The 24,492-nt window shown below is 38.4% G+C and overlaps 1 protein-coding gene across 2 annotated transcripts in view; it reads left to right on the forward strand.

The window, feature by feature from the left end:
• mle (dosage compensation regulator mle) overlaps positions 1 to 24,492 on the forward strand; it is a 116,844-nt gene that overhangs the window by 65,307 nt on the left and 27,045 nt on the right. For both annotated transcript variants that reach the window (XM_083134173.1, XM_083134174.1), the window contains 6 exons: positions 6,156 to 6,395; positions 12,295 to 12,503; positions 15,007 to 15,121; positions 16,235 to 16,329; positions 18,526 to 18,738; positions 19,920 to 20,094. In XM_083134173.1, the coding sequence (XP_082990299.1) occupies positions 6,156 to 6,395; positions 12,295 to 12,503; positions 15,007 to 15,121; positions 16,235 to 16,329; positions 18,526 to 18,738; positions 19,920 to 20,094 (1,047 nt within the window). The remainder of the gene's footprint in view (positions 1 to 6,155; positions 6,396 to 12,294; positions 12,504 to 15,006; positions 15,122 to 16,234; positions 16,330 to 18,525; positions 18,739 to 19,919; positions 20,095 to 24,492) is intronic.

Raw genomic sequence — 24,492 nt, forward strand, 5'->3', positions numbered from 1 at the left:
GAGTTCATCCGAAATCAATACCAGAATCTATATTCTTACCAACTCTCTCCAATGTTGACAGTTGGAAATTATAACAATTAAAGTACTTCAGAATATTTATAAATTTTAAAACATAGTTTTTAATTGTAACTATATCAGTCTTCCAAATTTTTACAGTGTGTCACTGAGGTGGAGGCACATAGTGGTTCGGATCCCACTTTAAATTGTAGAGCCAGTCCTGATTAGCCTTACTGTGCATAAAGTGGACTTAAAACACCAACCGAATCAATCAAAGCCCTATGGGAATACAGTGGAACCTCAATTTTTCGTTTCTCAGGAAACCAAGGACGTTTTCCTCCAATGGGATGATGAAGAATGAATGTATAATGCTGGAAATATAATTTCCGGGCCAGCCACCGTGGCAGAGTGGTTAGCACATCATGCTACGATGCCAGGGATCCTAGGTTCGAATCCCTTCCTGGCAATGGGTGTTTGTGAGTGTCCATTCATCAATTTCATCATATCATCACTCATCCCCATCTTTGCAAATAGCCAAAAGTTGCAGAAAAGCAAAGTAAAATCAATCAAATCAAAATCAAAATAAAATCCGGGAATGTAATATCGGGATTCCACTGTATGCAGTTTTAATCACAAAATCTAAGAATGGGGTTTTTAAAAATATTTTAGGGATGGACAGACATGACATTTTTTGCTGATACCGATAAAGTAGTGATATAACAATTTACTGATAATGATAACACATTATTTACTGATAACCGATCGTCTACCGATCCAGTATAAAATTCCAAATAGATCTTTAAGAATCTCAATGGTTCATTGACCTCCTTAATAAATGTGTGTTGCAATGCAAAAATAGCTGCATATTTAAAGATTTACTTTAAAAAGAAATTAGGTAATGGAGGATATATATTATCATCATCATCCTTCGCAGTTTCCTGCCTCTGGCTGAGTCAGCAGAGAAGTCAATCCTCTCCATTTTTTCCTGGTCTTCCACCACTCCTCTCTTTCCATAGTGTTCCAATCTTGTCCTCTTCTCCTAACACTCTTCCACTATCTGCTCTTTCCACTAACATATTGGTCTCCCCTTTGACCTTACTGCCACTCCTTGTGCATTGTAAGCTTTTACTGGTAGTCTTTCTGTGCCCATCCTCTTCATGTGTCCGAACCATCTCATCTGTGCCTGATCTATTCTGTCCCGATGCTTCACCATCCCCACTGTGTCGGATCTCCTCATTCCTTATTCTATCTCTTCTAGTCTTCCCCAACATACTGCTTAAAAAAATATTCTCCACTGCCTGCATCTTTCTTTTGTCTCTGCTCCATACATAATTATTGGTACATAGCATGTATTATATATTATCTTCTTGCATTTCATAGGTATATCCCAGTTCCATATTAATCTTCGAATTTTTTGATAGAGTCCACCACCCATTTGTCCTCTTCTGTTTACCTCCTTATCTATACTTCCATTTCTCTCATTGATGCTTCCTATATATTTGAAACTCTCCACTACCCTCAACTCTTCCATCTGGTTGTTATTAGCACCTCACTCATTTCTGTGTTGAATCTCATTCCTGCTCTTCTGATTTCCTCATTCCAATTGTCAATCTGTCTCTGTACTACTTCTTCACTATGTCCCCATATTACTAAGTCATCAGCGAAACACCAGGCCTTCATCTCTTCCTCTTCCTCTTCTATCTTCTTTCCCACCTCTTTGTTATGAAGAGCAGTGGGGAAGGAACACTTCCCTGTTTTAGTCCATGACTTATACTGAACCACTCCGTTCTTCCCACTGGTGTCGCCACATAGCTCTGGTTGGCATTATGTGCTCTGCACACTACACACACTATCTATCACTCAACTCCTTTCTCTCTCACAGCCTTCCAAATCTTTGTTCTGTCCATGCTATCATATGCCTTTTCTGTATCTAGGAAAGCCATAATCAAATCATTTCCATACTTGTAGTGCCTTTCCTGTATTTGCCTTATGATGAATATCAGATCTTCTGTTGATCTGCCTCTTCTAAATCCATACTGTTCTTCTCTCATGTTCAGCTTTGTTACTCCCCTTTTTACTTTCTCATGCACCTTTGCTGAGTGGCACAGTAGTGTTATTCCTCTGTAGTTTTTACATTATTACGGTCCGCTCTAACGGGGTTGCCCAAGCCTGACTATTCTGTGAGGTTACTTATCTCTCCTAAATTGTGACTCCCACTTACCACATCCAAGATTCCAACAAACTAACTTTCTCGCGATCAGTTCCCTCTCACGTCATAGAATAACCGTACGGTCGCGCCAGCGACAATTGATTGGTCTCAACAAGTCAATCCCTGCTAGTAAGAAATAGTACAACTATGTCTCTAGTTTACATTGATTTAAGATGAAATAAGAGAAATTCAAAAATTAGTCAATCTGTTGAAAACCGCCCTGTATTAAGCAGATGCACAAAGCAGTTACTGAAAATCCCTTAATTAGTGTCCTCGCTCTTTCCCTGCATCATGCCTGATAAGTCTGAAAGATCAATTCGTGGTAAGACGTGAATATGTCAATTCACTGTCACTCTTTTGATTTACGAATTAGAACAAGTTCAGTATTATGCTTGAAAAATATCAATAATGTCAAACAAACACTCGGACATCACTCTCACCTGAAAGAAATTTCATGGTTAGTAAATATTCACAGATGGAGAACTAGACATCATGCATGAGCACCTTGGTGAATTATAACTCACTCGTACATTCTATTATTTATTCAATTTAGTGACTAATCCAAATTTACATCAAATGTTGCAGTTAGTTTGAGTGATAATCCTTTGGTACCAAATAAGCAATTTATGTTTATTAATTCTTGATTTACCAACAATGACGTTAACTTTAATGTTTAGAATACTCGAGGTACCTCTTTTTCAAAAACTAGACTGAAGTTAAGATTAACCGTCAAATAAATTTTCATGTTCTGACAAACCAGCTGGTGCACCTAGTAAATCTAAATAATACATGCACGAACTAAATATTACAAAAATGACCTCATATTATGACAAAGCAGGTTTCAATATATATCCAAAGTCAATTGTACTTTCTAGTAGCTATTCATATTTGATCTGTCCGTGCACTGGTCGTTACCCTAACCCAATAGCGCTAATACCAATTATTCATGCTCGAGCAACGCGAAGAAATGTATACGTGACGTCACGATATCGTACGATCAAAATTATACTGTTCTTGCCACGTTTCTTCAGTTACCAGCTGCGGAACATTTTATGCATGGTTTAGATTTAATTTTCTTAGAGAAAATTTCGTCGACGAAAGATTTCTTTTCTCTATTCAATATGGCGGCTTCCGCTGAGCCACATGTACACCTGGATTTAAGCTGAATATTGCGATCCAGTACTGTGAATGACACTTTTGACAGTTAGTACAATAACTAAAAATTGTATGTGACGTGTATTTTATTTTCTCTCGTCGCGATTAACATGAAGGTAGTTTCACCCGACGTCGATTTCTTTGTCTCGACCGTCGCTGCACTTGAACGAACGAATGGCCTTACCTCATGGGCGAGCTTTCATCTTTCACATTTCACAGTCCACGCAGCTGTTACTCACAGCTAATTATAACCACAATTCATCTGCATCCCATTTAGGTGATCACGAATACACTTTCATTCTGGTTTTTCGTTCATAACCGTGCAAAACTTGTCAATTCTATTGCGCCGTTTTCTTGTCATCCACCAGCTTTTCCCTCCATGCTTTGGGTGCGTTCATTATTTTTCCAACGCCAGACGCAGTCTCCAAACACTTCATAACCAAACTCCATTGCACTTTCACACGCAAATCACTTTAACGTCCACTTGTTTCTAACTACTACAGGTGCGTGTGTTAAGGTACAATTATCAATTACTTATATTCCCACTTTAGAATTTTATTATTAGAATACTCCCTCGAGACGTAGATATTTTGATGTCTCTTTTCCATCACTTCCGCCCCCGAGTTTCCGAACACTACCGTTTCTTTATGATTAGTGAAAATGTCCCTCATCGAGCGATAATTAGATTAAAAGTATTTACGTAATTTTGAAAATAAATATTTGATGGCTGTTAAGTTCCCAATGAATAAACTGAAAGTTCTACAAAAAATTTAATAATATTTACTACTAATTCAACTAGTATTTCCTCCCTTTTTTAGATTAATACGAAGAGCGACCTCTAGCGGTTAAATTTGTAACCCTAGTTTCCAGATCAAGTTATCCCCGTAAGCAGCTGCCCTCTCTCGTGAATTTCTCCGAGTTACGTGTGCGTTCACACCATGGACGAGCAATTTCTATAGGTTAGGTCAGTTCTCCAACCATCAGAATTTTACTGTAGCTGGCTTACGTTTTATCAACAAGGGAATTATGACTCCAAACCGTCATAAATGGCGCTCAACATGGGCTGAACCCATCGCATCCCCCATCTCTATCTCAACACAGCTCTCTCATCACATATTACAGATAAATAATTTTCACTTTACATAATATTCACCTAAGTATAGACATACACTTATATTCTGTACACTATTTACAACAATTCTTTACAGCACAGTTCACATGTTCCACCTTCAAAGTGAGAGTGACCCCGAATGCTTGTTTGACTAACGATTTTAGAGACCATTGAAGAACCAAGAAGTGAGGTGACAGGTCAACTAGCTCTGTGCTAGCCCGCCGCGTAATATTTCCTACTTGATTTTCATATCCGCTGCAGGAAAGATCTCACTTGGCCCACAAGAGTCAGTCGAAAGACCTGGCTCCCCACCACTCGCTCCTCTTTTTGCCTCACTTCCCACAGAATCCCCAAGCCTGTGAGAGTTCAAGTTAGTTAACCTGATCATTTTCGATGTAACCCGCATTTAACATTTTGGTGATCCATTGCATTCGCTTATCCTGTGTACACTTCCTGAATAATCTTAACAAAAATACAAAACGAAATCATAAGTCTCCTATTCTCCTCAATAACCCACGAACAACTAGTTCACATTATTGTGTATTACGGACATTCCGTCTGCCCAAGAAAACCATGAGTAAATAAAGTCCCAGATTACATGCTGAAAAGAAAGATTGCAGCCATGAATCTAGATGCATGATCCCTATGGCATGAATGAGACATTGCGAAACTTTGAACGACCAAGAGGCTAGTTTCCCACCAGTTCTTTATATCCGTATTTAACTGCAGAGTAGGTGCTGATATCTTATTTCAACTTTCTCCAAAGTTGCTGGTCATCATCGGTCGAGTACCTCAAAACTACTCCCCTGCCAACACCATGCAATTTTAATTGGAAAAAACGATAACCCCCGAAGGGAGAATTCACACTTCCCATATGCCTCATTTTCTTGGCTCTTGGTAAATTTAGTGTTTTCCAATCGCGATTTGTTGTTTCATAGAAATATGCTCTGTTTTGTCCCAGACAACAATTGAATTCAAGAAATGTTTATTCCCGCAAGCAATTTTCAGAATGTCTTTCATGAAACTTGATGTTCACTCAGTGCTCCATGGCGATTACGTGATGACACCCTTTCACCTCCCTCATGACATGGCGACATAATTCCCAGCATGTCCATCTCACGGTCATGAAATGTTGCCAGGTTGTAGATTATGGACCACACTATGCCATGAACATGTTATTTCACAGATAGAATGCACACGTGGGACAACATAAAATCAGTCTCTTTACTTAATTGTCGGACTGTGTATGTTAATGTCCATAACAATGATAAGGTGGCAGAATATTGCACTAGATAGAGGTTATTTATAGATATATCACGTCAGTAAAAAGTGGGTAATTTGTCCGATACACCAATATCGGCCAAGTCCGATAGAGTACCGATTAATCGATTCCATCCCTAAAATATTTAGTTTTCCTCGGTGAGAATTGTAGAATTTTGAAAACAAATGTCTTAGAGACATTTTTTTATATCATTTAAGGAAACATTTATGGAAAACCATATACTGTATTCCCACATTTCAACTTTGAAGTTTTTCTTTTTTCACCCACGAAGCCTGGGGACTGATAAAATGCTTGCTTTAGTCTTGGAATATGAAATCAAGGAACTACTGAACTAGCATATGGTTTACATTTAATTTTCTCTAATTAACAACTTCCTTGTACTATTTTATTCTCTTCAACAGGTGTTTTGTTGCGTAAATTGGAAAATGGATTGAGAGGAGTGTCTCATGTGATAGTGGATGAAATCCACGAAAGAGATGTGAACTCGGACTTCATTATGGTTGTGTTGAGGGACATGATCCACACATACCCAGATCTTCGACTGATTTTGATGTCTGCCACAATAGACACCTCCCTCTTCAGTAATTATTTCAATAACTGCCCTGTCGTGGAAATTGCTGGACGTGCATTCCCTGTCCAAGGTAAGTTAATATTTTGAAATAGGAACAGTCACTCCTGTGTTTGCAGAAAAACGTGTATTTGTATAATGTAGAAGGTATTTATTTAAAACTAATAACAGTTTCAAGGTGGATGCGATATACGCGGTTTAAGTATTATGTACGGGAAGTTTTTTGTTTCCGCATTGCACAATTGTAGTTTTTTTTTCTGATTAATTTGAAACACAAAACTTTGCATACGTAATAATAAAAGTATTTTTCTTAATTATGCACTTTGCTTGTCACTATCACTACCACTTTTATTCCAGTACAAAAAATATATATATATATATATAGATAGTTAAATAAGAGGAAGGAGGGTCAGGGGCTGAACACAAAAGGAAAGAGGAGAGAGGAAACACTCACCAAGCAAAGGAATACTTCAAATCTTTGCAGTATATACCACATCTTCAGGAGTAGAAAAAAAGCATGGAAACAGCAACGCGAGCAGTGTGATAGCGTGGCCTTCAGTGTTGCCAGGTCCAGAAAAAAAGCATTAATAGTGCCACAAAAAAAATGTTCTTTCGCCAGGCTGTCGAAAACTGTGAAGGGTGTAGGAGGAGGCAAACGGTGTTGCTGAAGGTGAGGGGAGGGTTAGGGGGAACAATACTGGGTGGCCTTGGGCTAGGAGTGGATGACCGCAACCCGGAAGCAGTCATTGAAGGGAATATTATGGTGGTTAGTGTGAACGGCAAAAGCGATATCTGGGTTTTGGGTGGAGGAGCTGTGCTTGTTGATGCAGAAGTTTAGGTCTGTGGATGCCCCAGGTAGAAGCTCCCACGGATATTGCAGGTGAGGATATAAATTAGGTTAGAGCTGAACCAATGTTGAACAACCCAAATGGCAGACAAGTTAAGAATGTTGTCAACCTGACAAATCTCAGCGTTCCGCAATCCTTCAAAAATCTCCTCATTTCAGCGACAAATTAAATGTGCTAACCAGTTAACCTCCCATCCTTGACATCATATGTGCAGTAGAAAAAGCAGCGTGTTTTGCACTCAACCTGCAACACAGACAGCGGCAGCAGGCATTTTTCAGAAGGTGGAGCTAAACAAGGCATCCAAATCCCACTCAACCCACAAAAAAATCAGGTCATTAGTACCAGTGTTCAAATTGTGGCTGGAAGCCAACAACTGTTGGTGCATAAAATCTGATAAAACAAACCAGTACATGATCATGTATAAACGTGACTGCATGAAAAACTAAATAATGATTCATACAATACCATCAACAGTGACCCAACCGAAAAGTGCAAACGTATAATTAAGCGTGCAGTTGAAAATTGCATAATTCTGAACCAGCAGGACTGCAAACTACTACTCAACACCAACCCATCCCCTGTCATACATAACTTTCTACATGGTGTAGCAAAGCCGAAATGCAGGTGTGACAACCTAACCAACACCACCCAACCAGCAGCAAAAAAACAAAACGGATTGCCTTCCCTTACCACCCGACAACATCCAACCGCCTGGCCAAAACCCTGAAACAGTATGACATCAAACTCACACACAAGCCAGTGTCCTTAGCAAGCACAAGAGATCTTTCCTTTCACCACTAGACAACCCAGGTGTATATGATGCCCAGTGAGAGTGCAACTTGCACTACATTGGCAGATCCATCAAGAAACGTATGCAACAGCACTTAACCGATGCAAAAAAAAATTCCAACCTGCTACCGGACTAGCAAAGCACACACACTGATTGACACAAAAATAAGAGACACACGCAATTATGCACTTTCTACACAATCTGAACATCAACAGTGGTTCATGTTCGGCTCCCGCTATTGCAACAACTCAAATCTATCACATGCAGCAGACGAACTGGCTACACCAGTGCTCCTATTGGCAAGCGAGGAAACAACGGGAACTGGAAGTCAACCCAACAGTGAAGCATCATATTCCCAAGTGGATGATGGCAGAATCCACCGAAATTATTAGAACATTTACAAGTAAGTTTTGCGGAAATAATTTAGTAACTCACTTATGTCATCTTATTATCAACCTCGTTTTTTATTCCCCCTAACATGAAAGTTAGTTTTGTTACATAAGGATATATCACTTCCAAGTATGGATGGTAAGTCTTGAGTTTCAATTACTTTAAATGGGTGAGTGTATTTGTAGTTCCCTATCTTGAGGATTGCTACTTCTTTCATTGTGATTTTATTTGAACTCGCTTTTTTTATCTTTTATCATGCTTTTAGCTTCAATTTTATGGGTGTTTTTTGGTAGTAGGTTCGCCGGGAAGATCGATACTTGGGATGCATTGTCTATTATGATTTTATAACGAGTGTTGCCAATGTGCGTTTGGAGGAAGTACAAGTTGCTTTTTTCTGTCGGGAACTTTGTCAAATTGGGGGGGGGGCATGCGGATCCTTTCCTGCGATTTGCACGGTTCACTAGTTTAAATTATTATTATAAAAGCAGGATTTTGTGGTATGATTATTACGGTGACAAATTTCACTAGAATTTTGTCTATTTTGAATGTTGTTGATCTGCCCCCCTCCCCCCCAGATCTAAAGTTGCATCTATTTCCTCTTGTAAAATTGCCTTGGACTGTGTTTTCTTGGCTATTAAAGTGTGGTGGGCAGCTTCTAGTTTGGTGGTTGTATTGTTTATCTTGATTCTAATGAAATGTATCTTCCAATTCATGTAGGGCAAGGCATAGGTTTGTCAGTGAGTCTATTTGGTTCGCATTTTGACCACTAGACCATGAAGGATAATTCTTTTGAGGTTGCTGAGTGGCAGAAGGTATGTGTGTTCTGGGGTTGGGGGGAGGGCCATCATGGAAGTTGTGGAGGGGAGGTACAGGAAGGAGTTTGTTGTGGAAGTTTGCATCATGCTTGGAAAAGGTTGATTGTATGTTGAATTGTTGGTGCGAGGAAGGGGGGGAGAAGGCATGTATGTCCTTTGAAGTAATTTAGCAGCTTCTAGGATTTTCCTAGCATCTGATTGTTCTTCATTTTGCCTAGCTTGGATTAACATTTCGTGGTTTTGTAAGTGAGCTATTAGCTTGTCAGAGTCATTGAATTCTTTGTTTCCTATTGATTTGATGTGCTTGGAGCGGAGCCCTTGAACAACATAACTGCGGATTAGGGATTCGTAGCTTGGAGAAAGTACTGAAGAACTAAATCTTTTATGGATATAATAAAAGCATGAACTGGTTTCGTCTAGCCTTTGCTTACGTTCTAATAACATTTGAATGGGCATGCTCGCCAAGTAGCGACCCTTAAAGATTAGAATTATTTCCTTTTTAATTTGTGTGAACGTTGCTGTATTGAAATTTGTCTTTCTCTTTAAGTCATTAAAATAAGTGAGTGCTATGTCTGTGTGAGGAAGACTGGAAGCATTTTTTTCTTCTTCTTCTTTACCTGGGAAGCAGAGGGGGGGGGGGGGTGCACTTTTCAAGAATTAATCAAACTATAGAATAATGATATGTTGTTAGGGTGTCTGTGAAATTTATAACTGTTAGTAAAAAATAAATGAAATATTAAGGTAGCTGTTAGGTACAGCGGATTTTCTTAATTAGGAGCAATGGTAGTGAAAAAAAAGAGAGAGTTATAAATCCACTAAGTGGAAGTGGCAGTCTCCACCATGAGGCATGACTCTGGTATAGCAGGGACCAGAGTCACACGGGGCATAGAGGAGGCTTTTGATTGACTTGCTTTACTTTTGAGGAAAGACGAGAGGTTATATTGTCAATGGATAATGGTCACTCACCTTCATGGTCCCTGGACAGTCACTCTGGTTCCGTTGCCGTCTGGACTCAGGCAGGTGGCTGACGATGAATAGCAGCTACAGCTGTCAGCTTGGGTCATTGCAGACAGCCCGGTGGAGGCAGCGAGTGACTGGAAGTGACTGTGTTAGGCAGCAACCTGGCAAACCTCGATCGGTGTATGGAGAGTGCGAGAAAGAGAGAGGCGACAGGCAACTACTGAGTTGGGTGTTCTCAACGATGTCTGCAGAGGTGCAAGGTGGGCTGGTCCCAAAGTGGCTGGTTGAATTCTCAGATGAGTCCCGATGTGCTCTTCTTCAACTTGCAGGCTTCTAAGGTCTTGCCGAATGGCACCTTGTTTAGTCCAGGTGGGAGCCTTTGCACGGTGTGTCGCCTTGGTGGAAATTCTCTGTTCTCTCTCATTCGTTTCCTGAATTGGGGTTTTAACGATCTTGTTTTTGTGGCGGAAGTTGCTGACATTGCCTTACGTCAATCCCTACTTGCTACTTCTTCCCGATGATTGCAACGTAGTGTTGTGGCGTTATTCCGCTGAAATAGCAGAATTCGTTGCAATTTCTCTTCCTGGTTTGGGGTCACTGTTCAGGGGTAATGTCCCAAACAGTGAGCGACTCTCTATATTAGAGGCTCGGATCTTACTTCGAACCTGGTCCTTCGTCAATACACTAGACTCTTGCTAATTCGGCCCTCTCAGTAGTCCGGCCCACATCCGGCCTGTAGTCACTCAAGCAGAAATGACGCGCACAACAATGAATTATCGTGTTCAACAATGTTGTTAGTTAAAAATGTTAAACAATGCTATACACACGTACACTCCAAAATTTTAATTTTATCTCTTCTTTCTAATTAATGAATAGCAATCAGTGTGGGCGCAGGATGCGGCCTTTCTTTGGACTCCCTGCTCTGGTATGCCAGACTGGGGTTCTGGACTTGTGAGTTGGGTTCTGTGGGTTTGATGAGGAAAATAATCTTGTACATCAAACTGCTCTGGAATGCCGGAACGGAATCCACTGCGACTCCCAAGATTATGCATGCTTGTCACTGCCAGGGAAACGTTATCGAGAATGTTATTGAAGATGTTCTTCATGATGATGTTAAAATAATATTATTAATATTGTTATGTAATGTAATGTCACTCACGAGGTTCATGTCATCTGTTCTGGATTCCAGAACAGAAATAATATCACATAAAGTATTGTATACATCAATTATATCATGTATATATTCCTTGTATAGCATTACAATTTATTATTATCATACCTATTTTAAAATGCAAATAGTAATAAATAGAGGAAATAAAGTCGGGGGAACCGTCAAATTCGGAGCAACTGACGTCCTGGTATATTTTTAGGAACCAGGACAATAAGACCATACCCTCGAATGTAGGCGGGAGGAGGCGGGCTTACTTCGGGGGTTCCCCCCTTATTACATGTATTGAATAGCTGTATATTTGTGTATGATTGTTGCTTATAGCTGATAATTGTCTAAATTATATGATAATGCAAATTCAGTATGTAATGTAATAATGTAATAAAGGGAATTATTATATACACACGTACAGTATTTGAAATTGTGACTTTCTTACCGTAAAGTTCAGTACATACTATGGCTTCTAAAAGGAAACACGTAAAGTACAGCCTGTATAGTCCCTGTGTGTTTAAACTACATAGTAGTACGTAATTTCCGACCCTCAATAATCCAACACTTCTGCGAATCCGGCACCCATATGTGCAAGGAATGGCCGGATTAGCGAGAGTCTAGTGTATATATAAGTTCAAAATAATGAATCATTCCCTTATTCACCAGACCTGACCCCCAGTGACTTATATCTGTTCCGAAATTTGAAGAGAGCATTTTAACGATGACAAGTTGATCATTGTAAACTACTGCTTTTTTTTTTTTTTTTTTTTTGAAGCCTCTGGTTAAATCCTTCTATAACACTGGAATTATGAGAGGAGACTACATTGAAAAATAAACTATTTGTTTTCACCATATGCTATTTTGTGTTTTTCTAAATTCGACTTGGACACCCCTCGTATAATATGTGAAAAGGGTGAAATCAGGATTCCACTGTATAGGGTGAATCACTCTTAACAACTATTATTTTGGTTTGTGTTTAGAAACAATTGACATGGATATTTTTCTTTCAGAATATTTTCTAGAAGACTGCGTCCAGATGGTGAACTTTGTTCCACCGATAGATAATAAGAAGCGAAAGAGGGACAAAGACTCTGACGAAGCAGCTGGAGAAGAGCCTGAAGAAAATTTAAACAAAGCAATTTCTGGAGATTATAGTGTTCAGACACGAAATGCAATGGCTCAGCTGACTGAGAAAGAAATAAGCTTTGAACTCATTGAGGTATATGACAATCTTGTGTTCTAAATTTAGAGGCAGTTTTGTTGTAATTTTTGCATGCCTTACAATCATCTTTCTGAATCTGCCATACTGTATGATATTTCTACACCATTTTGGTCTCATCATTCCATTCCATTCATTCATTGTCAGGTAAGGGAATGTTATATCTCGAAACAATGGATCCAGATGAGTGGGCATAGATTGATCTAAGCTAATGTATCATCCAAGGACATCTGTGTTCATACCCAAATTTCCTCCTTGTAAGTGAATTAGGTGTGGAAAAGAAATACAGAGTAATTCAAATTTTTTTCGTCCAATTTCAGTTGACCACACATTTTGTACTTGGACTGATCTAAGCTAATGTACCATCCAAGAGCATCTGTGTTCATACCTAAATTTTCTCCTTGTAACTGGATGAGGTTTGGAAAATAAATACAGGGTAATTCAAAATAATTTCATCCAATTTCAACTGGCCCCACATTTTGGACATTGACTTACTTGACTTATTTCCTGTTACTCCGCTACGGAGCATAGGCCCTCAACGAAGCATCGCCAACAGACTCTGTTTCCATCCACCTTCCTTATCTCGTTCCAGGTCTTTCTGCTTCCCATATTTCTTGCTCTATTGTCCTTCTCCAAGTCTTTCTTGGCTTTCCTCTCCTACGTTGTCCTTGTGGGTTCCAACTCAATGCTTGTGTCTCTATTGTCGATGAATCTTTCCTCAATGTGTGGCCAATCCACTTACCACTAGATGTTTTCATCTCTCCAAATTCATTCCAACGCACTTCGCTCATTCCCAGGATGTCCAACTTATATTTCTCCATTTCTGCTTCTACTTGTTGCAATTTTCCTGCCTCATATACTTGTAATGTTCTAACATTCCAAAACCCCACTAGCGTTTTCTTTTTAAGTCTAAAGGTCATCAACAGTTTGCCCGTCTGGCTATTTCCTCGTTTGGTTTCTTTAATAATCTATTTTAAGGGTAGTGGGTTATTGGCCCTCTGACCCCGAGTGCCATGATGGGGCTGCCATCTTTAGGCCTTGGCAGTTGCCACTCCACAATGTGGGACACAGATGCAGATGTTCGCATTTGTTTGTTTGGGACTGGGTAGGAATATTAGGATAGGATACAATAGGTAAGATGGGGCATTGCAGAACGCCTAACGCCTTAGTCTGGCTTCTCTTCTGAGACCTGTCCAGCATGGGTGACCCTGCTGGTAGAAAAATCTACCGCTGGCATAGCTCTCAGCCTCAACAAAGCACTCAAACCCCTCCTACTGCATGGTCAGTGCTACTTTAAGGCAGCGTTCCCTGGAGGGGATATTTTGGACATTAAAATTAATAATTATTCTGAACTGCTGTAATTTTCAAGTATTAGATTGGTATTGGTGGGAATCTGTAAGGATATCAGTATTGTATCGTTCCTACTCATTAAATTTCATATCACATGGCTAGATGACACCACTGATGCTATAGATTTTACAGCATGCAATTTAAGAAAAATGGCAAGTTCACGAGAAGTATTTCTGTATGATGCAGTTGTGTTGTTCAAGTCCGCGCGTTCATTATATCCCCAGCGGTTAACAAAGGGAGCGGTGCTCTTTGTTAAAAGAAACACCCAAGCGGGCGGTTTCTTTTCAAGAAAGTGGAGTAGGAAAGCGATGTTGCCAAATTGAAGGAAAGGGTAAAGAAAAAGAAAGAGAAACAAACAAATTAAACAATATGTAAAGAGAAAAGACTCACGCACCCGCCTGCTCCACCTTGCAACTACAAGAAATGTAAAGAAAATGTGGCAACAACGTCTGAGTGCACGCGCTTATCGGAAGCGGTCTGGCTATTGTTGGCTATTGTTTCCAGTGTTAAGTTTTATCAAAGGGTTGCCGATGGGGATATAATGAACGCGCGGACTTTAACAAGAGAAGTCACATGTAGCAAGTAAGCAAACAGTGATACGAAATTTTACAAGTTGCCCCTTATGTGGATGTACCATTCACCACTAATAACGTTGCAACTTAAAAGTATTTTAAATTGGATGAATAATTTTGAAGTACCCTGGATAATTTGCTCATACACACAGAGTACCTGTCCAACTTACGAGTGGAACCGGAACCTATCAGTGTCCCATTGGGTGTGACACAAACTGAAAGGGTCAAGTCCACTTTATTTTTAGTCTAATTAAGACTGTACCTACAGTTTGTAGTGAGATCCACACCACTGCATAATCGCCATGAAAAGGAACTTCATGTTAGACATTTGCTTTACAACACTAACTCATATGAATTGTGTTAATATCTTTAAAAATAATATGTATTGGAGGATGCTTATTTATACATTTAGGATTGATTAAAATATCGGTACTTTTACCAGGACACACCATGTGCCTATAATGGTTAATGTCCTATTTTGAAATTTTGTTTCATGCAGTCATTTACTACAGGAACATTTTTTGTAAACTATGATTCTTTCCAAACTTCCAAATAACATAATGTTTTTCACTGTTCCACAGGAGCTGTTGAAGTACGTCAAAACACTTAAAATCAATGGAGCTGTTTTGGTGTTTCTACCTGGATGGAACTTAATATTTGCCTTGATGCGCCACCTGAAGCAGCATCCAATTTTTGGTTAGTATTTTTAAGTTAATACTATAGCATTCATAAAATTGTGTATTGGTAGATTTTATGCCTCGTGTAAACACTCGGGAGTAATTTATTTTAGCATACATATATTCTTTCTCTAAATATGGAAAAGTGAAGTATAATACGTATATATGTTGAAAAGGTGCAAGTCTACACTTTCACTGCCAGATGGTTTTCAGTAGAACTTGAGGTGATAACCACTTCTACCGACACTCACTTCAAAATTTAACAGCTGAAAGTCATTCACAACATTTGATTTTAATATACAGAGGATCCTCGATTTTACATTCCCAGATTTTACAGTTTCTGGCATTATACATTCAATCTTGATGGTCCATAAAATTTTCCTTGATTTTACATTTTTTCCACATTTTAAGTTTATTCAGCTTAGTCACCTGAAAAACTTAACAATAGAGGTTCAACTGTATATATTTTTCACTGAAGGTATACCACAGTAATTCCTGCCAGTCTGTTGCTTTAAAATATTCATAATTTAATCATAAAATCAATTTCTCCCTAAAATATTGTTGCAATAATAAAAAGTCTGCATTTTCCATACTCCCTGAATGTTCACCATTTTGTATTTTTATCTTGTTTTTAACAAATAAGGACCTATTTCTCCTTCGTTTTGTAAACTTGACCATACATTCTTAAGTGAGATAAAATTAACTTTTTGTTTTCACCTCCAGAAAAAGATTTTTGTTTGTTTGTTTTTGTCTAAAAATTGAGGATACAGAACTTTTGAGAAAATGTTTGTCAAGACGTGTGGTGAAAAATGAAATGTTGTCTCTAGTTTGGTATCTGAGCATGCTTAGTGGTCAACTTTTTCAATCCGTTCATGAATGTCATCTAATCATCACGGTGTTGCGATTAGCTACACGTAGCAGAAACAATGACAAACGGTGACAAAAAAATACGAATGACGAATATGTAATGTTGTATTTCACAACTGTAAGGTGGAAATAACACAGACAAGTTTGAGTTCGAAATTTAGAATTTTTAATTTTAATAATTTAAAAGCAGTGCAATGTTTCTGTCCTTTCTGAAAAAGAATTCATTTAAAATGTATTTGTTCTAAGTGATTTTTTTCGTTCATAGGAACTCCTGAATACTGCATAATCCCACTACATTCTCAGTTACCAAGAGAAGATCAGAGGAGAGTGTTCGAGCCTGTTCCTGATGGAGTTACAAAAGTTAGTTTTTAATTTTTACTTCATAAAATACTCAAAACAGGTGGGAAAGATTGGACCTCCGCTTTTTCTTTTCCTGGCAGCTCTCATGGGGGGAAAACTTTAAAATAAGTTTTAAGTTGTTATTGTTTAAATCTATTCTTAGCCCTTCCTTTGGGGTGGAGGGTCAATTTGGCAGTGCCAGCGTGGATTTGAAGGGCATGGGAAGTAACAAGAATTTGTCAAGAGTGTACTAGTCTGGAAAAGTCTGGGAATTTGCTTTTTAGAGAAATTCAATTCTGTGTTTATGGAAAAATCAACATTTTGTGGTAGTGCACTAAAAGCAGGTTTTTGAGCAAACTAAGAAATTAGAGCAAGCAAGAAATTTCAAGTTATACTTCAATTTGATATACAGGGTATTACTAGTAGTTGCATTAGAAACTGTGTGTTAAATACTCTAGGAAAAGGTCATGTTTTGAAATATTTTCAAGTAGAAATATTCTACAGTAAGTGGTTAATGGAATTTACCAATTTCTTGTTGCAATTTTTGTTAATTTTACCATGATTATCCATTATTTATGCTATAATTGTTATTTTTTATGTAAAAATAATTCTTTGTTAACCATAAGCAAATATGTGGCAAATCTATATACAGTGTGCTCTCTTTAATTCGAACTTGGATAATTCGAACAAAAGCCTATACCCCTTGAAACCCCTATCTAAAACAATGTTAGTGTACTGTTCCTGGATGGAGATATGGATAAAACTTAGCAGTTGTGAGGTAAGGTGTACTGTTTGCGTTTTAATACAGTGTGTTATTTCATTGGTGTTATTTCATTTTATTATATTCTGGTTAATTCGAATTTTGGTAATTTGATATTTTTTTTTTGCCCCTTGGAGTTCGAATTAAGAAAAGTTTACTGTATATAAAAATGGATGTATATGTGTGGGTGGGTGTGTATATATTTTTGTTCCGGCATAACTCGAATGCCTGGAGCAATTTCAACCAAACTTGGTACACGTATCACTTGCAATGTGGAAATAATATTTATGGAGTAAGACACCCCTGGCACCCCTAGGGGTGGGGTGGGAAGGGGTGACATAAAATATTAAACATATTAAATTCCGCACAAACAGACATTCGTGACACTATGCAATCTGCACAATGATAGTGTTTCTCGGGTTGTCTAACATTCAAGCTGTGTTGCGAATGGAATCCATAGTTCTTGTTTGCTGCTGTTTTAAGTCCACTTTATGCACAGTAAGGCTAATCGGGACTGGACCTACAGTTTAAAGTGGGATCCGAACCACTTGTGCCTCCAGCGGGTATCGAACCCGGGACCCCTTGATTACAAGGCAATGACGCTACCACTGCGCCATGGGGGAGGCCCCCATAGTTCTTGTGACACTCCCAATGCGGTTCAACTCCAAGTTCATGACCTATCAGCATGGGTGAGAGGGGGTGAAAAATAAAATGCCACAAATGACCTAGATTAGTGTCGAATCCATAGTTTTCGGAGTCGCTAAGCTAATTGGTGACATCCACGATCATATTTAAAATTAGTTACATTTTACACTATAGTTAGAATTCATTATTTTCCTGTCTAATACAAGATTGGGATAAATAAATACCCGAGCAATGCCGGGTAATCAGCTAGTATTACATAAAAGCTTACTTCTGATACTCCTTTGCAACAGTCAGTTTCTGCTCAATTTCCCCTCTTTTTATTACTTTTACATGTGAACTTAATATTATAAAACAGGTTAAGTTGGATTCTAAGCGTGATGTTTAGCTAAAATTTAGCAAACATGTTTATTTAAATACATGAATTGCTCAAATGGATTGGTCTGGAAAATTTTGGTTCTTAGCCTGGAAAACGTGGAAAAGTCAGGAAATTTTGTTTGTATGAAATTGTAGACACCCTGTGTCTCAAGCTTGAGAATTCAACGTAAATCACTTGCACACAATGGGCAATTACTAGAACACCTAGCATGAAGCAAATGCCATCCAACTTCCATTGATTGCTTCCTCTAACTTTTTTTCTCTCTAATGATGACACTGAGAATGGGTTTCAAGCTCCGACAATGTTTTTTATGTGTTTCATGCTGTTTCCTTTAGTTCTCAGGCTACAAGGTAAGTCAGATTTTAATTTTACCATAACTTGGAGTTTGATGCAGATTTTTTTTTGATAAACACCTTTCTTCCTTTTCACTCTTCAGATTATCCTGTCAACCAACATTGCAGAGACGTCCGTTACCATTAATGACGTTGTGTACGTGATCGACAGCTGCAAAGCCAAAATGAAGCTGTTCACTTCTCACAACAACATGACAAACTATGCGACGGTCTGGGCATCGAAAACCAATCTGGAGCAAAGGAAAGGGCGAGCTGGACGTGTGAGGCCAGGATTCTGCTTCCACCTATGCAGCAGGGTAGGCTCATTGTTCATCATTTGATTAAATTACAGTTGTATTCTCAGTTTCAGTGCATCCACTATAACTGCAACTGCATTGTATATTACAGGGAATCTGACAAGTTTCCTCCTATTTTAAAATTGTTTACAACTTGTGTATGGAACTAATTTTGTTGCAAACATTCTTATACTACACACTGGCTTGGAAAAGTCAGGGAAGTTAGCTTAGGGGTAAAGAGGTCATGGAATAGTCAGTGAAATTAGCTTAGGGGTAAAATGGTCATGGAAAAGTCATGGAAGTTAGCTTAGGGGTAAGAAGGTTATGGAAAAATCAGGGAAATTAGCTGAAGGGGTAAAAAGATCATGAGAAACTCAGGGAAATTATTGTACGGGTAAAAGAAAATGTCATTGATAAGTCAAGGAAGTTCACTTAGGGGTAAAAAGTTACATAGAAAAATCATGGAATTGTGTAAAATAGATTCAATCTGAAAAGTCAGGTAAAATGAATTTATTGGTGCATACAACTTTTCTCCCAACAAGTTCTTTGATTGTAATAGATATTTGTGCATTATTTTTATGTATTTTCATTTTTTCAATAGTGTTGAATAAATGTCATTCATTTGATTACCATGAAAAAATGAAGACATGTATTTTATTGTGTTAAGCATTATACCTGGAAAAGTTAGAGAATTTTGCTTGACAGAAGGAGTGCAAACCCCTTGCGCACGCATCATTCCTTGACACCCGCTGGTCTGGAAAAAGTATTGCTTGTTATCACTGGATGGGTTGCCGTAGTCCATGTATCTTGCAGTGCCCACAAAATGCCAGAGTAAACATATCCTAACAATTATGCAAAATTTTCATTACCTTAGCATTACAATTGTGGGGAGGAATTGATTTTGTGATTATCGTTGTTTTAATTTTATGATTCTTACATGTGAACTTACAAATAAAAATAACACTGGTAGGTTGATATGGCATATTTGCAGTTGAATACTTATATATCAAAATTAATGTAAATACTCTGAACAACATTAAGTGCTAAGATGTTCAAGTATTTTTGCGGATTGATAAGAGTATTGGCATTAGTATCACTGTTTGTTAAAAGTGGTATTGACTAAGCTATAATTTTCTGACATTGTAAGCTGTTGATACCACTGTGAAATTAATGCATAACATTGTTAATTTGAATGTTTGCAGTCTCGCTTTGAGAAGTTGGACGAGCACATGACTCCAGAAATGTTCCGAACTCCATTACACGAGTTGGCTTTGTCAATCAAACTCCTGAGACTTGGAGCGATTGGCCAGTTCCTGAGCAAAGCCATCGAACCTCCACCAATTGATGCTGTGATAGAAGCTGAAGTGCTGCTGAGAGGTGAGGACTCCTTAGCGTTCTCATAATATCTTTAATATTAACTTGGGGGTGCATGGAAGATTAATGAGTGTGTTATTTCCAGTGTGTGAGAGGTGATTGATCCTTTCTGGAGACACCTAAATGTCAACCTTTATTCCACATAGTAGGGGTGTGCTGGATCCTGAACGGTTGGTACCAGGATCGGGGAAAAATAATTCCCGTAGCAATCCTGACTTTCAAGAAATGATTTCCTTCAGGATCCCGAACAGCCTGGGAAATTCTAAATGGCCGATTTTTAAAAGTGGTTAATTCTCTGAATTTAAGTGTATGAAACATCTTAGAAATTTTTAGTTTTTATTGCAGAAATGCAAAAAAACAATCACTTAAGAGAAAAATAGTGTGTATAATTCAAGATTTTCACCGTGTCTGGAAATTGTGAATTTTACCCATCCTGAATGCCAGGATTAAAAAAATTTCCTGTCCCAACCAAAAAATCATTGTCCCACACACCCCCACCACGTAGTATACAGAGGTTGTTCGCTTTATATCCGACCATTGTCGATTCGGTGCTGCCACCTGGCGTATCATGCTGGAACTATGGGTCTGCTGGCAGGAGCATGTGTTGTGTCTGACCTTGTAGGTGCGCGAGTGTTGGTAGTGAATGTTATGAAATGGTGCCGAAAATCAACCGGTATTGGGAGGGTTACGTAATGGCCCTTTTCCATGATAAGTTTTCATACGTACGCAATGTTAACCTGTATGAAAGGTACCTTGCGGGTTCCAAATGGAAGAAAGTTGTCACAATAGATGAAACATATGTCCATCTCACTGCTGGTGGTCACATTCGGGCGATCACATACCGTGACATTGATGGCAAGGGGCGCAGCAACTTTGTTTGTCAGTGCAGGGGAAGGCTTTATGGTTGTGACAGGATTCGGATATGAGGGTAAGTTGATGATATGCAAGGTGGACAAAAACGTGAAGGTGAATGCCAGATACTTCCAATACTCCATTCTAACACCTATCGTAGAGACATCCCAAAATTGTATGGAATGGACACGAACCGGGTGATGATCCATATGGCCAAGGCTTTTGAGTCATACCGCCTGAACATCACTACGTTTTTATCAGGAAATGGCAGAGGAATTAGGAATTCGTGTCATTCCGTTTGAAGACATTCCTGTGAAAAGCCCAGATGCCAGTCCAATTGATTTTTGCGCATTTGGACTGTTGAAACGACGTCTTCAACATCGCCGCCCGCTCACCCTGGATGGTCTATGGAAAGCTTGCAGTGAGGAGTGGGACAGAATTCCCTGTCCTGCGCCGGAGGTTGCTGCAATGGAAACTGCGATGCTGGGCGATTGTCCACAATGCTGGGGATCCAATAGAACATGATCTGTGGTGGTGGCGCAGTATCTCTTAAGGTGGGTACCCGTCAAACATGGTCGGATATAAAGCGAACGACCTTCTGCACTCCAGACTTCATTGTTGCAGAATAACTGGTTTCTGGCATCTAAACTTACAGCTAGTATAATCTCTGTATATTGTTGTGTCCTGTGCATGTGTGTTTGTGGCCATCCTTTCATCAATTTCATTACATCACCATTTATCCTTAACTTCGTGATAACCAAAAGTGGCAGGAAATGAAGCAAAATAAATCTAATTAATCAATCGATTTATCATCAATAAAGCATGTTGATATATAATTTTCTTAATTGTAAGTGTTAAATAATTTTACTGGTTCATAATTAACCTTCAATGGAGGTCACAATCCTATCATTTTGTTATTATTTTATGAATGTATAATTCATGTAAATTTTTAATGCGGAGAGGAAGAAGCAGCAATTCCAATATGGCTACAGACAAAGCAAGTAGCGACATAAGAATTGCTACTTTTTTCTCTCTTGATCAGCCCTGATTATGACTCTAACTTGGAGTCATAAGCTTGGTGTCAGGTGTCTTTTATCATTTTTTAAAATCGTATTATATGTATATATTGCTTGCGTTGTATAATTATTTTTCTTCTAGTCTATGATTGTTAGAAGCATAAGAACACCGTTTTTTTTTGTTCTTTTTTTACACGTTTCAGGAGAAGACTCGCTTTCTTCATCAGACATTTATTTTTAGTTTGATTAAAGATACAGTATGTACAGATATATCACTGTATCTTTAATCATACTAAAAATAAATGTGTGATGAAGGGAGCGTGCGTTCTCCTGAAACGTCACAAAGGAAATTGCGTTTTTATGCTTGTAACAAGCGTAGACTACAAGAGAAATAACAGGGTGTCTACCAGTCAAGAAACTATGCTCGTGGTCAAGAATTTTTGCTATTGTTTTACAGTATAGTGAATTTACATTGTTATATACCTGTACTGGGATTTGCTAAAATTGAATATTTGGAAATCTAAAATTGTATTGAATTGTGATTAAGATTTGTTCATTTTGTTTCTTAAGAATTACATTCTTGTATGTATGAAGTTTTGTAAAAACAAGAAAGTAATGTGGCCATTCCCCATCCAGGACGAAGTTTGAAACATTAATTTTATTAATTAATTACATTCATTAATAATGAAAGCAAGTCTAAATCTCTTGTTAAAATACAGCTTCAATTTGTATCTTAACCGCCCTTGTGGTAGGGAGTTTTCTTTGAATAAAACAGATCTATTTTCTTAATTTCCAACTATACTTAAATAAATTAAAGAAAAGGGGGGAAAGGTCAAGAAAAAGTCCAGAATTTTGTATTTGTTATTTTTGTAGGCACCCTGAATAAGTATTTTATCATCCTGTTTATTTTTTTGTGTTTTGTACATAAGAACATTTTTATCGTGTGTTGCTTCTTATAACCTTTCCAACCCTAAGAAAGGAATGATATTGATCCTAAGACCATAAATGTCTTAAATTTATGATGCTGACAACACATGGTGTGAGATTAAACTGTTTAAAGTAAATCTCTGTGCAAGTTTTTAATATTACTTTCCTTTAAAAAAAAAAAAAAACACTACGATATTCCAAAATCTATTCGTTCTAGAGCAGTGGTTCCAAACCTTTTTTTGCTCATGGTGCACTATACTATGTAGTGAGATCCCACGGCACACTAACGTACGAGTTGGCCACAGTGGGAGTGGTGACTGACGTACAACTTGTCAACAGCGCAGCTTGCCTTCACAAGTCAGTTGTTTGTAGACTGGCAGTCGTAACATATTTTTATCCGGGTTCTGGTGTTATTTAGCTTCAGTATGGATAAGTTTTTGGTGAAAAGGAGGAAAGTTGAAGATGAGACAGTTACGGAATCGTTGAACAGTGACAAAAGTGAGAACTAACCAATTCTAAGTGCAAGTGTCGTGAAAACAGCAAAGGGCACCGTAGAACCTGCTGGAACAATCCGTAAGTACCAAGAAAGTTATTTAAACTTTGGATTTACATTCAGCGGACCTGAAAACCATCCTGTACCAAAATGTGTTGAGTGTGGAGAAACAGCAACAAATCCATGGTTCCTAGTAAATTGAAAAGACATTTGAACACCAAACATAGTCACTTATCTGAGAAAGATAAGAACTATTTTAGCCAATTGTTGTCATCAGAAAATACGCAAGCAAAGCTTATGGTAAGTAGAGAAAATATTGCTGAAAAAGCACTAGTGGCCAGTTATAAAGTTGCCAAAATAGTAGCGAAAAAAATGCAGGCCCACACTACCTGCAAAGAAATTGTGAAATCAATGTTAGGTGACAGCGCCGAGAAGGATTGATAACATGTCTTCAGATATCCAGTGCCATGTACGTACATGAAAAGCTAAGCGACGGTTGAGTATTTTCACTACAGATCGATGAGTCAACTTATATAAGTAAGAAATGTCAATTACTCAGTTACATCAGATTTGTTGAAGAGGATTCCATTACTGAACAATTTCTTTCATGTACTGAATTGCCATCAACGTCAACCAGAGCAGATGTGTGTAATTGCATATCCAGTGTCTTGGAACAAAGTGGACTGTCCTGGAAAAATTGTGTTTCTGTTTATACATACAGACGGTACACCAGCAATGACTGGAATATTCAAAGGATTTGTTTCAAGATCGAAACAAGATTTTCCGAATGTTGGTTCAACACATTGCTTCGTACATCATTGAGGCTCAAATGACAAAGACTATTCCAACCGAACCTCGAAGTGTTTTAGACTCGGTCGTTAGCATGGTGAATTTCGTTAAGTCTAGGCCTCTTAAGACAAGACTTCTGAAACAAATGTGCGACGAAGCGGGATCTCAACATGATACTTTGGTTCTCCATACTGAGATCCGCTTGTTGTCAAAAGGTAAAAGTCCTGGAGAGATTTTATGAGCTGAGAGAAGAGATATTAAATTTGTTTAGCATCGAAAAGCCAGACTTTGCTGCTCTGTTGAATGACGATCAGTGGTGTGCAA

The sequence above is a fragment of the Lepisma saccharinum genome, chromosome 13, assembly GCF_977018435.1.
Source record: "Lepisma saccharinum chromosome 13, izLepSacc3.1, whole genome shotgun sequence".
Lineage (NCBI taxonomy): Eukaryota > Metazoa > Arthropoda > Insecta > Zygentoma > Lepismatidae > Lepisma > Lepisma saccharinum.